The following is a 13,321-nucleotide window of genomic DNA, read 5'->3' as shown; positions in this document are numbered from 1 at the left end:
AGCACCAGCAAGGGCTGTGGGAGAGACCTCGGGTTCCCTGCATCTCACCTGAGAGCAGTGAGCTGAAAGGGAGTGAACCCCCAAGCCCTCCACCTCTGCCCCTTTCTGGGCCTATGGCACAGCAAGATAGCAAAGATGAGTAAGTGTCTGTGACACGCTCTGTCTTCCTGCATGGACTTTAAAATGGGAGCAAATGCCATTAATGTGAAGGTTCAGTATGCAAAAGCCCAGAGAAAAATGAGCTGAGACATAAAATACTTCCTAACAACTCTGAGGCTATTAGTAGATACCTGTGTGAGCTATGTTTCAAAGACAGCATTAAAACGATTTGAAGTATAAAGAACAAAGTCTTTGCAATTTTGGCAAGCAAAACAGCACAAAGCCCGTCAGCCTTTAAGCACATAATAGCAAGTGGGGATGAAGATGTTGAACATATTGTGTAGTGCCAGTCAGGAGCGGCCTTCACACAGGAGCAAATGAGCTCATGGAGAGCAGTGTGCAAGATAGCTGCCTGGCCCTTTCTGAAAAGACTCTGTGGCCACAGAAGAAAGAGCTGAGCCACATGGCTTAGAAATAATCACTGTGAAGGATGAAGCACCCTTCCTGACCCCGCCAAAGATGCTGGGAGGGGGTTTGGGGGAGGCCCTGGGCCCCAGAGGATGCTCCCCCAAAGCTGGTCTTAGCCCAGCAGCTGATAGAAGATACCCAGCTCAAGAAAGCTGTGGCCACTAGAATTTTCTATGCTCCAGGAAAGACACATTGCCTGTAGGAAATTGCCACCTGAACCCCAAAATATCATCTCAGACTCAGCATGCTCCAGCCTAGTGAGCTGATGATCCATCCAGATCAATGCTTGTCAGTGGGTTTGCAGTCTCCAGGCCCAGCCCCTAGTTCCCAGGCCTCCTTCCTTCCAGGGAAATTCAATCACCAATTCAGAATAAGCAGCCTTCCTGCTCTCTTCCATCGCCTATGAACCTCACACCGACAAAGGACAAAGCTGCCTTCACACCAGCATCAGGTCAGCCTGCCAGTTCAGGTTGTTCTCACGCGGCATTGCTCAGTGATCTGGTATGGCTCTTTGGAGAGGAGGACTTTGGTCTAGCATCGCTGGGGCACTCCGTGTGTGTGTGCACATGCATATGTGTGTGTGTGTGTGTGTGTGTGTGTGTGTGTGCATGCACAGAGAGAGAAGTCTAGTGCTTTTAAAGAAGACACACCTAAAGTGAAAATACACATAGAATTGGATATTAAATGAAAATACAAATAAACAAATCTGAAATCATTAAGGAGGAGAAGACAGAGCCATGTCTTAGCACCTGGGATGACTCAGGTCATCCAGCTAAGCACTCAGTTTAGCTCTGGGTTTCCTGGAGACCAAAGGGAAAAGGGACTGGATGGCAGAGTTTGAAAAGGAAGCTGCTAAATCACTCGGGAGAAACAGGTGTTTTCTTGGTGGCATAGACACCCACCACATGGATCCTCCAGCTGAGACACCTTAAGAGATGCAGAAGACCCAGGCATGTCCTCCCAAACTCACGTTTTTTCTAGCATGTCTTCAAAAAAGAGGAAATGTGGTATTAACTCATGGAAGAGAGTGTTCCTTTCCAAGTGAAGGAAAAATACATTCATTTGGAGTTTGAGGCTCAGGAATCTGGTGTCATGATGGTGACCAAGTCCCTTAGCGTGTCACCTCCAAAAGCTATGTGGAGGGTGGGACCTGGAGCACCTGGGTGGCTCAGTGATTGAGCGTCTGCGTTCGGCTCAGGTCGTGGTCCTAGGGTCCTGGGATGGAGTCCTGCATCGGGCTCCCCACAGGGAGCCTGCTTCTCCCTCTGCCTGTGTCTCTGCCTCTCTCTCTCTGTATCTCTCACAAATAAATAAATAAAACCTTTAAAAAAAAAGGAATTTGCCTCAGGGCTGTGGAGCTGAGGATATTCATGTATAGAAGTTGTGAGGTATTGTCAAACAGAATGTTGTTATTTTAGGAATAATTTGCTTAGAAGAAATTTCCTTAAAAATATTTTTAAAATCATAAGAATCATGAATGGGAAAAATATACTAGATCATAAAGAACTTGTTTCTAATCAATATCCTGTTCATTTATATGAAGTTCAGAACAGGCTGCATGGGGAAAGAGGGCTGTTGAGGGCTTGCCCTTGCAGGAGGAGGACAGGCTGACCTGAGCCACAGAGGAACTTCCCCGTGGGTGGAAACGTTTTGTACCTTACCTGAGGTATGAGATACATGGTATAAGTGTATTTGTAAAAACTCACTTAAGATCCCTGAATTTCATGATATGCAAATTATATATCACTAAGCAACAAAACCCCGGTATCATATGTAACAGTAAACCCCTAGACATTCCTCTGAGATCAGAGGACGAACAAGAGACTCACAACTACACTGATTATTCTTTTAAATTATTCTGACCAACCTGGTAAGATTTAAAAAAAAAAAAAGGAAACAGTAAGTGTTTGACTGGAAATTCATTAGAATAGTAAGAGGATTGACTGGAAATTCATTAGAATAGTAAGAGGATCTAGAAAGTGGCTGGAAAGAAGACAAACACCCGAACATCAGGGCTGTTGCAGTACCCCAACAATGATGAGCTGGCTATAACATGGAATGGATGGAATAGAGAGAAAACCCTACCTGCAGTAGGAACAGGACGGAATCTTAGCACAACTATCACAAAAACCTGCAAACTTCCCTATGGGATGTAAACAAAGAGCTAACGAAATGGAGAAGCTGTTATCTTCTAGGTAGAAAGACAGATTCTCCAAGAAGTCTGTTCTCATAAAACTCATCGTAGATTTAACATCACTAAAAAGACGATGGTACTATTATTGAAACCTGACAAAATAATTCCTACTTTTTTTTCAGAACAATAAACAGGTGACAAGAACCAGCAAAATTCTGAAAAGATGAAGGAACTTGCTTTATCAGCTATTCAAACATGTTTCAGAACTGAAACAGTTAAAATAGAGACCAGGCAGGAAAATAGATGATGAATCAATGGGTCCAAATAGACCCCAGACAGACCTTGATAGAAATAGGTCTTTCAAATGTATAGAAAAGGGAAAAAAAATCCATAAATAAATGGGTTGTTCAATGAATTGTGTTGGGAAAATGAGGGTCATTTGGAAAGAATAAAAATCATATGTCAGAATTTTCATATAAATTCTGGATGAATTTCAGTTAAATGTATGAAAATGTAAAGCTTTAAAAACAAGGGGGAAACTTATAATAATGTGAAATCTATGCTTGTGTTGAAATATGCAACCAACATAAAAGTAATGAAAGAAATCACAGAGGAAGATATCAATAGATTTAAGTACATAAAAATCAAATACTTCTGTATGTCAAAAAGTAATGCACAAAAATTAAAAGTAAAAGGCAAAGTGAAAGAATATGTGTCAGAAATGACAGAAGAAACCCTAAGGCTCTGATACAAAACCAGAGGAAAAGAAACTGATAGATCATAGACAGGAAGCACAGAAAGCCAAGGAACTTGGAAAAATGTATTCAGCAGGACCAGTAATCAAAGAAATGTGAAGTAAAAAATCTTCTGAATGGAAACTTTCAGTATTTTTTGCAAGCTTGGGAATAGGAAAAATATTCTTAAAAGTTTCCGTCTGGATATTTTCATGTGTTGGTGTCTTGCCTTCATTGTGCCCTAAGGGCCTGATTTGCCTACTGGGTAATTCAGCACTGCTGGGGCAGGAGACCTAGGACAGTGCCCCCTCCCCCGCCCCCAACCCACGGAGACCTGGAGACTGATTGCCCACAGAGAAGGTGACCTGGGACAGCGCACTTCCCCAGAGAAGGGGACTGGGAGACAGTGCCCCAGCCAGAGGGGGAGACCTGAAGACAGTGATCTCCCCAGAGAAGGTCGCCTGGAGTAGGAGACCTGGGACAGCCCCACACACACACTAGGAGGAGACCTGGGACAGCGCCCTCACCCAGAGCAGGAAACCTGGGAACAGTGACCCCTGGAAGGGAAGACAGGGGACAATGCCCCCCCAACACAGAGTATCATCTGACAGCTGGGACAGCACACCCCTCCCCAGAGAAGGTGACCTGGGACAGTGATCCCCCCAGAGAAGGAGACCTGGGACAGTGCACCCTGGAAGGGGAGACAGGGGACCCTGCTTGGAGGAGATGGGACACAGAGGGGCTGGGACGGGGAGAGAATCCTTAGACAGGTGGAGCCTGGTTGCCTTGGCCCTGGCTGCTTGGTGTTTGCAGAGATCCATGAGCAATGCTTTGTTGCTAAAGCTTAACAGGCAAAGCAGTGAGTGGCTGGAGATAAATCTGGAGAAGCAGGTGGCAGGTGGATGATGAATAGCGCTATATACCATGCTAATCAGCCTTGAATCTATTCTTTAAGCAATGAAATCTCTATGGTGGAATTAGGGCTGGCAGTGTGGCTGGAAGATGGGCTGGGGACCAGTCTCCAGGCTGTGTTGAGCCCTACGCTTGGGGAACGACAGAGACCATGAAGGAAGTCCGGGCTCACACCCTGCCCCACTGCGACACCTCCTCTGAGAGGCCTCTGAAGGGCTTCCAGAGGTGGGACGGGGGCTTCACTCAGGCACATGTACATTTGGGGGGCTCCAGTGGATGGCTCAGGGGAGGGCAGACCTGAGAAGGCTAACTGGAAGGACAGGCGCTCTGGGGATGGAGAAGTGTAATGGCTTGGATACACATTTAGGAGGCAGAGCTTACTATTTGTGGGGGCAGGAATGGTGAGCGAGTCAAATGATGTCTGTGTTTCTAACTTGGAGAAGGAACAACTTCAGGGAAACGGGATGAATCTATCTTGACTGTTTGAGTTTGCGGAGCCATGGGACAGCAGGGCAAGAATGGCTGGGGGACATGAGGTTACATGCATCTGGGGCTAAGGACTGAGGTCTAGGTGGCAAACATGAAATCAGGGCACGACAGCACATGGGTGACAGGTGAGCCACAGTGGCACAGGGTCATTAGTGGGGTCCCAGATGGAAAGCTCTGGGGACTGAGCAAGTAAAGTACGGAATGCCAGCAATTTAGGGGAGGATGGGAAACCAAGTCTCCAGATGAGTCCGATGGAATGGCAGACACAATGGCCCAAGAGACGTAAGAATAATGGGTAAGAAGCAAGAGGGCGGTGGGAATCAAGCTAACAGCTGCTCGGAGGACCATGACTGTTCAGGCATCTGTCCTTCAGATGATGTTCTGGCCTCCGCCGAGAAGTGCAGGCGTTATGGTGGAGAGATGAGGAGGCAGCAGTGATCCTTCGGTGAGGTGAAAAGAGCCAGCAGGGAAGGAGGGCTGGCAGACAGAAGGTGGGCAGGCATGAAGTCCCAGAGGACATGGGACAGAGGGGCTGGCTTTCAACTCACAAGGGACCATCCTGATTACTATCTCTCTCTGTGCTTCAAGTAATTTCTAAATTTTTATTAGTGAGCATGCCTAACTTTAATAATAAAAATGACAATTTATCTTTTAATTAAATTCAAATATTTTTAACATGAGATGGCAAAACTGTGAACACCCATATTTATTAAGAAAGGCTGATAGAAGAACTAAGCCTGGGTTTTTGCATATGTGTGGTTGTTACCTGCTTACCGAGAGACCTGCTAAGGTTTAAAAAAGATTCATAGGAAAAAGGCAATCTTTCTAGTTAGTGAAAGACCTCAAGGGTTCGTGTTATCAGTGGAGTAAATGCCTTGGTCTCACATGCAAAGGTTTCAGTCTGAGGATTAGATTAAGACAAGGATTGCCTCTCCCAAATATCAGGGTTATCGCACAAGCTCATTCCATGAGTAGATGTGTTTCTAATACCATATGAGGCCAATTCACTCATCTGAAAGGATCCATTTTTTAAAAGTAAAATCATGGCTCTCATCCAAATACAAAATGAACATGTGCTAAAGATTTTAGGTAGATCACTAATTCATGAAGGAACCAGTAAGGTGCTAGGACTATCTCAAGATGGAATTCAAAGAGCACACTCTGAATTTACAGCTAGATGCAAAACTGGGTAATATCTACAGAGTCATAACCGGTTAGTACAAGAACTGCTTATAACCCAGACATTTTTTTTTTTTTTACAAATTTTTAACATCCTTTATTGATTTAGGGGCCTAACAAGGCAGCATTTGGTTGGTCATTGAAAATAATACATCACAGTGCTGACAAGTGATCCCACTCACAGGATTTGAGGATGGAAAGGACAACCTTTGGATGATGTTGCTTAGGACACTTGCTCTTCTTATTAACAAGGGTCCCTTCCCACATCGTGGATGGAAGATGGCAAGAGTGCAGGGATGCTGAGTGGCTACTGAGAACTGAACCATGAGAACAGATGGACCAGTACATAGTGGTGCATCATTAAGGAGGGAAACCAGCCCCACTTTCCCCACAACTCCAGGAAACTTGATTAGCTGAGCCACCGCCTCCATGAACACACCCCTCCCCCCCCAATTTCTTTCCAATGTGGAGACAATCTTTTGATCTCATGGTGCAAGGAACTAGGGCCAGGAGTCCAACTCTCCCTGTTCCAAGCTTTAAGAAGGTCAGGACAACAGTTTGATTTCCTGCATTCTTAGGCTGGCAATCCATGAGGCTCTGAGATAAAAACTGAGGTCTTAGGGCATTTGGCTTTAAAAAATATTGTCACCAATCCACAGTAAATGAAACTTGGATTCTTTAGAAACAATACTGCACTTCCCTATTTCTATTTATAGCCTCTAATCAGTTGTTGTTGTTTTTTAAATTAATTTCCCCCTTCTTCTGTGCAAATGCAAATGGATGAGAATTATTTGCATTACTCTTAAGTTTTGTACTATCTACAGAGTTGTGAAACAGCTTGAAAGCTGTGAAAAGTGTGGGTCTCTATAGAGGCAGCCAGCCCCAAAGGCTGCTGGATGAGACGCCTGGTAATGTGTGTTTGATCTGTCTCTGAGTCCACTTCAAAGCCTCTCACAGTTTCTTCTGGCAGTCTCCTGCGTTGTTATCATAATAATCTCAAAGAAAGATTATTTTTGATCCAACTCAAGGAGCACTTAAGAGACTGGGCCAAATGCTCTAGCTGTTCACCAGAATTCTCGACCAGTTTACAGGGTCCTTGCTATCAAGGCCACGAGAATCCCTGAGCTCTCTTAACCCAGGAACCCCAGAGTCCCCTTGCCCGTGGACCCTGTGTGCTCTTATCCCCCAAGACGTGTACCTAGAAGCAGGCTGTGGACATGGCTGCCCTCTTTGGGCCCCAGCTCAGCAAGGAGAACTGTCAAACTCCAGAGAGGTGATCCTCAGGATGCCTGAGAGGCCCAATGTGCTTTCTGCAGAGAGTTCTGACTCCAGGCAAGAGCACAAAGGCTCAAATGAAACTCCAGAGCTCTGCTTCATAAAAGCTCTGGAGAGGCCCTCTAGTGATGTCTGGCATGTGGCAAGGGCAAGTGTTGCAAAGGGCCTGCCCCTGCCACAGAACCATACCAGTTTGGCCCCTGCAGGAGCCATGGCTTCCAGGAGAATGGCATCCTCATCAGCCTGCCAGGAGAAGCTGGCTGCAGAAAGTGTCCTGAGCAGCCGGATCGATGGACTGCTGAACGGAGTTATTCAGAATTATCCACTTGCATAGTACAGAGTGTAGGCCAAATATTTCCATTTTAGTGTATTGCTGCTAAGCTGTTCTTTCTGACCATAATTAGCTAGTGGGTTCAGCTGTTTCTTAAGGGCACTGCTTCCTAATAAAAATAAAAACCAGATCCTTGGCCTGGGGGACAGTGCTGGTCTTCCCGTTTGCCGCAGCAGGAAGACAGGCAACCATGTGACTGGCAGTGATGTGAACTATTTCAGGAAAGCCCACAGACTTATTTTGCATAGTAGAAATCAGAATCATCCCAGAGATAACCATCTTACCACTCTGGCTTCTTCGTGTAATAATAATACTTTGAGCAACAGTAATAATAATAATAATAGTGTAGACTACTCTAGAGTAGTCTACACTATTCCACATCACAGTCTCTGAAGGAAAAACAGATGGGAGTCTGAGCCAGCTCCAGAAAGGTCCAGTGGAGAGAGCCAAAGGCTAATGAGGGACTTACGATGTTCTTAGAGCCTTTCGAAGTGACGTGAAGCCACTGAACCCCACAGAGTCAACCTGTGCATGCCAGGCTCTCCGCTGGCTGTCACAGATACCAAGAAAACTCGGGCCCGGCCTGCCCTTACGGGGGTCACAGTCTTGCTGGGAGACACACACACAGACCAGGAACTATTATACAGTACCAAATACTCCAGGAGAAATATATCTAGGGGTGTAGGGACCCCGAGGAGAGAAGGACAAAGCCTGCCTGGGCATGATGGAGTTCTGAGTCAAGAAGAGATACGGAGGAGAGCCATAGTTGAGCTGTGGCACGAAGAGCAAGAGAGATTCTCCCCAGGCAGACACTCCTATAGCACTGGGCAATGTCCTGGCCCCACTCCCCTCTTGTCCCTGTAGAAGCTGGCTGCTCTCTCCGCGCCTCCATGTTTATGCTTTGGGGCTTTGCTGATGCTGCCGCCCCCTCTGCCTGGCCCAAGTCTTGGGGCGTGTCCACTCTGAGGGCTCTGTGATTCACCTCCCAGCCGGTCCCTCTCCTACCATGCTCCCACAGCAGTGATACAGAGCTCAGCGGGAGCTCGTTACATGGCCCCATGTAGAGATGAGCCTGACCTTCCCCTTGCTGTTAATGCCTGGAGAGCAGTCACCTCAGCTCTGCATCCAGCACTGAGAAGAGCACCTGGGGGAAGCAGATACCCAGCCGGAATTTAGTGTTGAGTGAATGAATGCATGGGTAGGACGAATGTTTGCGTAGAAAGCCTGTGTCCTACTCGGGCAAGATGTCTGACTGAAAGAACTTATCACCCATGCAATCTGTTGAGAAAATGGTGGGTATGGTGTGTTCAAACAATGTCTTATTTTCATAAACCAAGGGTGGTGGAGCACTTGTCATTTGGGAGAGGGTCTAAGACTATAGCCTGAGTCCATCCCAAAGGTGCTTTTCCAGAGAGATCCATTTCAGCTCATTTGCTGAGTACCTACCTGGTGTCAGGACCGAGGACACAGAGATGAGGGAAACCTGGTCCTGGTCTCAAGGACATGGACACCCAGCGGGACTCGTGTTTGTCTGAATTTGAATGGCTAGAGTTATGTTCATGTGTCTCTGTCTTCACACAGACCATCAAGCCCTACGTTTCTTACAGGCCGCATGACCATGAGATCCTCAGGAAATCCTTATTTTCTCAGAAAGGTTATTTTAATAAATAACACCAATGCCTTCCCACTTTGACCAGAGCCGTTGGGCTGAAGAGATGATGGACGGCAGCACACAGACCAGTTTCCATTCATACCCCTGCCCCACAATTTGGGGAAAGGGACCAGATGGGCCATCAGAGAAGTCCACCAGAAAGGGGAACCAGGAGCTGGATCTCAGGCACATGGTTCTCAGATGGTGCTCAAGACTGAAGCCCACAGAGAGAGCCATGGGTGTAAATTTAGAAACCCAGGAGATGGAACTAAAATATTGCTTCTGGGCTCTCCCTCAGTGGACTGGTTCGGGAGCTGTCCCACTCAAATAAAGGCAGCTTCGCAAAGTGGGTCCCTTTAATCTCCACACAGACGGAGACCAAAGTGCACCATCGTGGGTCGGCATTTACCTTAATGCTGCTGCAGAAGTGCCGTAGAGGAGAATGTGCCCCATGGAACTTCTTTGTAGATGCCTGATACTCATTAAGAGGCAGATAGCCCTGGGTGGAACCCACTGTCACCTCCTACCAGCTATGTGACCTCGGCCAGTGACTTACTCTGCATGTCAGCTTCCTCTGTTGGGAAATGAGCATCACACAGGGCCTGCTGTGGTGTGAGCATGTGATGATCTGAAGGAGGATCTCACACACGAGACGAAGGGGAAGTATAAAAGATAATTAGAAGAGACTTGGTGAGTGAAGTCACTAATTATAGGAAAAGCGGACGGGTAGGCTTGGGAAGAGCTGTAGCAGAGCTGTGGGACACCTCCACCTGCATGGGTAAGCAGTGCCAATGAGCCACTTGGATTTCTGCCAGGTTGACTTGGGTTTCAGTGGAGGTACCCCAAGAGAGCACCATGCCTAGCTGTCCTGAACAGGGACCCATTTATGATAACAATAGCATGACAAGACAAGCCATGGGCCCCATTACATTGACCATAATAAGAGTCCAGCTCCCTGTGGTCTGGCTCACTGTCCCTCAGGGGAGGCCCGGGAAGGAGTTTGGAATAATGCATGAGATAATATAATAAAGGGAGGATGACTTTGTTGGGTAGTAAAAGCGTAAACTGAACTGGTGTGCAGGAAGGCTTCTTCTGGGAGGTTCTGGGTAAGCATGAAGGGTAACAGTCCAGCCCTGTGGGCATTCCAACCAAGGAAACCAGGCCTGTGAACACAGCCAATGTGAAACCAGTGCAGTTGGCACATGCCTGGCAAAGAGCAGAGTGGCAGGGGTGGGGGTGGTGGGGTAGATGACCCCACTTGGGCTCTGAGGGTGGTGGATTTCATCCTAAGCCCTGTGGGGTATATCCAGGGAGGACACATCCTTCATATTTTAAGACCAGTGTTTCTGCTTGTGTAAGAACACTTTGGAATAGAAGAGTAGTAGAAGCAGGGGGACCAGTTAGAGGCTGTCCTGGTGAGAGAGACGGGGTCTACAGAGCTAGAAAGGGAAGCAGGGTCCAGCTCATCCTAGAACACAAATCCACAGGGTGGCTGAACTGCACTGGAAGCCTGGGCCCAGTGAGGGAGAAAGAGCCGAGGACTGTTCTTGGCCTTGCAGCTCGAACAGGCCTCACTAAGGGTGTCTAGGGGTTGGAATCAAGATATGAAGGCCCACAGGCCCTGTGGTGAGGACCCTCAGGGTTAAAAGGAGTCAAAATCACAGTGTGAAGAACTCACACTGGAAGCATGTGTGAGACCACTAGACAGAGATGAGGAGGGATGATGCTCTGTGCAGGCCTCCCGAGGTCTGGATAAGGATGCTGGAGACCAAGATCTTTTTTGGGGGGAAAAGATACCCCTTGAAATCACAGGTGTGCACCTGACCTCCTAAGAGGAGGCTGCCAGAGGCAGAAGAGGAGAGGCGCTGGAGAGCACATTCCATGGCCTGTGGAGAGGACATAGCAGCTGCGGGGGCTGGAGCAAAGATAGGATGTGCTGGCTGGGGCCAAGAGGGGAGAAGGGAGGGTCCTGGGAATACTCAGCATGCTCGACGCCAGAGGAAGCATGCAAAGATGCCTCACTCCCAGCCAGGCCCAGGTGGAGGCTTCACTTCTCACGCCCGAATTAGGCCTGGGGACAGGGGTGTGCATGGCCTCCCTGGGGAGCCCCCAGATCTGGGCTCTCACAGGAAGCTCCCCAGGCTCCCTTCTCATCATTCTCAGGTTTCCACGTCCCCTTCTATCTCTCCTGAAGCCAGAGCAGGGATTTTCACTGAACTCTGTAAAGCATCATAGCATTTGACTAGTTGTTCAGGGTCTGAGCCCGAAATAAAGGCTGAGGACAATAATCGTGCAGAGAGCAATGTGATTATCATCCAAGGCGACAACTCTGCTTCACTACTTACTGTTCTCAGATAGCTCCACAATGTAATAGAGCACCGGGCTGTTTCCATCAAAGGGTCGAACCCAGGACAGCATCACGGTGTGGCTGTGGGAAGAGTTCAGGGTGGCCAGCAGGTTCTGAGGTGAGTGAGGCAGTTCACTTGGGTACAAAGGAACAAAAAGAGAAGACAGTGCATATCAGAGTCGATGGTTAGCCTGGTTCCTATGCCGCACAGTCCTGGTGGGCAATGTTCAGAAAATGGGAGAATATAAAGTATGCCCCAAACACAAATACTGAAACCCCAGAGCTCCCCGCCACCCCAACCCCAAACCCTTCCCTGTTCACAGTGTTGTTTTCCTACCAAAAGAAATCTGATCAAATCCTTCTGGTGGAGATTACACAGCAGATGATTCCATAACTTAAAGCGGGTGGGGAGGGCCAATTTCTACACAGTATGTTATTTAATTGAGAAAACCTGGGTCAGCAATTAGTTCTTAGAGCCCAAAGCTATTAATGGAAATGCAGGAAGCCGTGTAAACAGTCAAAGGCCTAGGAAATAAGATTTAACATTAAAGTTTTGGACACTAGCATGTGAGGTCACACCAGCCAAAATGCCCACATGTATTTCTAGAGAGGGGCTGGCTCTTTATTGACAGCATGGAGCTGTGCTGTCGTTCTGTCTTCTGCTGGGTAGCAGAGTTTGGGGGAAGGACTCAGGAGAATGTGGAGAAAACTCTAATAACTCCTGGAAAAAGCAAATAACACATCAGCAAGGCTATGGAACGGAAGCACAATTAAAGCAAATGCATACTGAAGACTGTATATTGGGACTTACTGGTGACAAAACTTTAAATTCCAATGGCATGATTTCTACCAGCAAGTGTCTGCAGCTGTACAATCCTAAGGACCTTTCCATCTCACGGATCTGGGAGCAGCACCCTGTTATGTGGCTTCTAGAAACATCCCATGCGGTGCTGAGAGGAGGGTGCTGGGTGGACCTGATTCACCCATTGGCTAGTTTTTGGTCTCTCTTAGGCATCAATTACTGCTGGCCCACGTAGGTCAGCACTGAGAGCCATAATTATACTTGATATTTTTAATTTAAAAAATGTACTCATTACACTGTGAAATTTATTAAGCTGTTACATACTCACAGCCACCTAAGAAACACAGGTCTCTATAACCCAGGCACACCGTTAATAAACAAGCTAATATTTCCAGTGTAGACTGAAAGTTTAAATTAGTACACTAAAGAATCAACTTGAGCTTGAAATGTTGGCTTGTTTTCTCTTTAATTGTGAATGAGGTTCTAAATCAGAGAGGGAGTGAATTCTCCAGTAACTGATTCTCCCTTAAATTCCCAGTGAAGATCAATATGAAGGAAATGCCAGGATAAAATACCTATTTTTCTCCCACGCCCCATTTCCTATTGAAATGAGTTTGTTCTGAAACAGACCAAAGTTGTTCAAACAGTCCCCCCTGAAAACAAACCAAGATACACTTGGATAAATATGTCCAAATAAGACTATGGTATCATACAGAGTTGGTCTGGTCTTTACCCAGGTTGGAATCTCCTGAAGGGCTGTCTTAGCTGTTTGTGGGGGGCCCATAGGGCCACAGCTAAGTTTATGCTGACGGTAGCACTCACGGCCACGAGTGTCCCAGGAGGGGACTCGTCAGGCTGGACCAACCCTGTGGTTAGAGCTTGGAGTGAGCAACATCAACC

The 13,321-nt window shown here is 47.1% G+C and overlaps 1 protein-coding gene across 18 annotated transcripts in view; it reads right to left on the bottom strand.

Annotated features, from left to right (window-relative positions):
* Positions 1-13,321, bottom strand: part of SDK1 (sidekick cell adhesion molecule 1) — an 894,112-nt gene that overhangs the window by 203,146 nt on the left and 677,645 nt on the right. For 15 of the 18 annotated variants that reach the window (XM_077907645.1, XM_077907637.1, XM_077907636.1 and 12 more), the window contains one exon: positions 11,618-11,754. In XM_077907645.1, the coding sequence (XP_077763771.1) occupies positions 11,618-11,754 (137 nt within the window). Of the gene's footprint in view, positions 1-11,617; positions 11,760-12,430; positions 12,585-13,154; positions 13,304-13,321 lie in introns of those variants that run through there. The other 3 variants (XM_077907653.1, XM_077907652.1, XM_077907650.1) reach the window with 3 other exon arrangements.

Source organism: Canis aureus, chromosome 8, assembly GCF_053574225.1.
Source record: "Canis aureus isolate CA01 chromosome 8, VMU_Caureus_v.1.0, whole genome shotgun sequence".
NCBI classification, from domain to species: domain Eukaryota; kingdom Metazoa; phylum Chordata; class Mammalia; order Carnivora; family Canidae; genus Canis; species Canis aureus.
The sequence above is the reverse complement of the archived record's forward strand: the minus strand, read 5'-3'. Positions and strand labels throughout refer to the sequence as shown.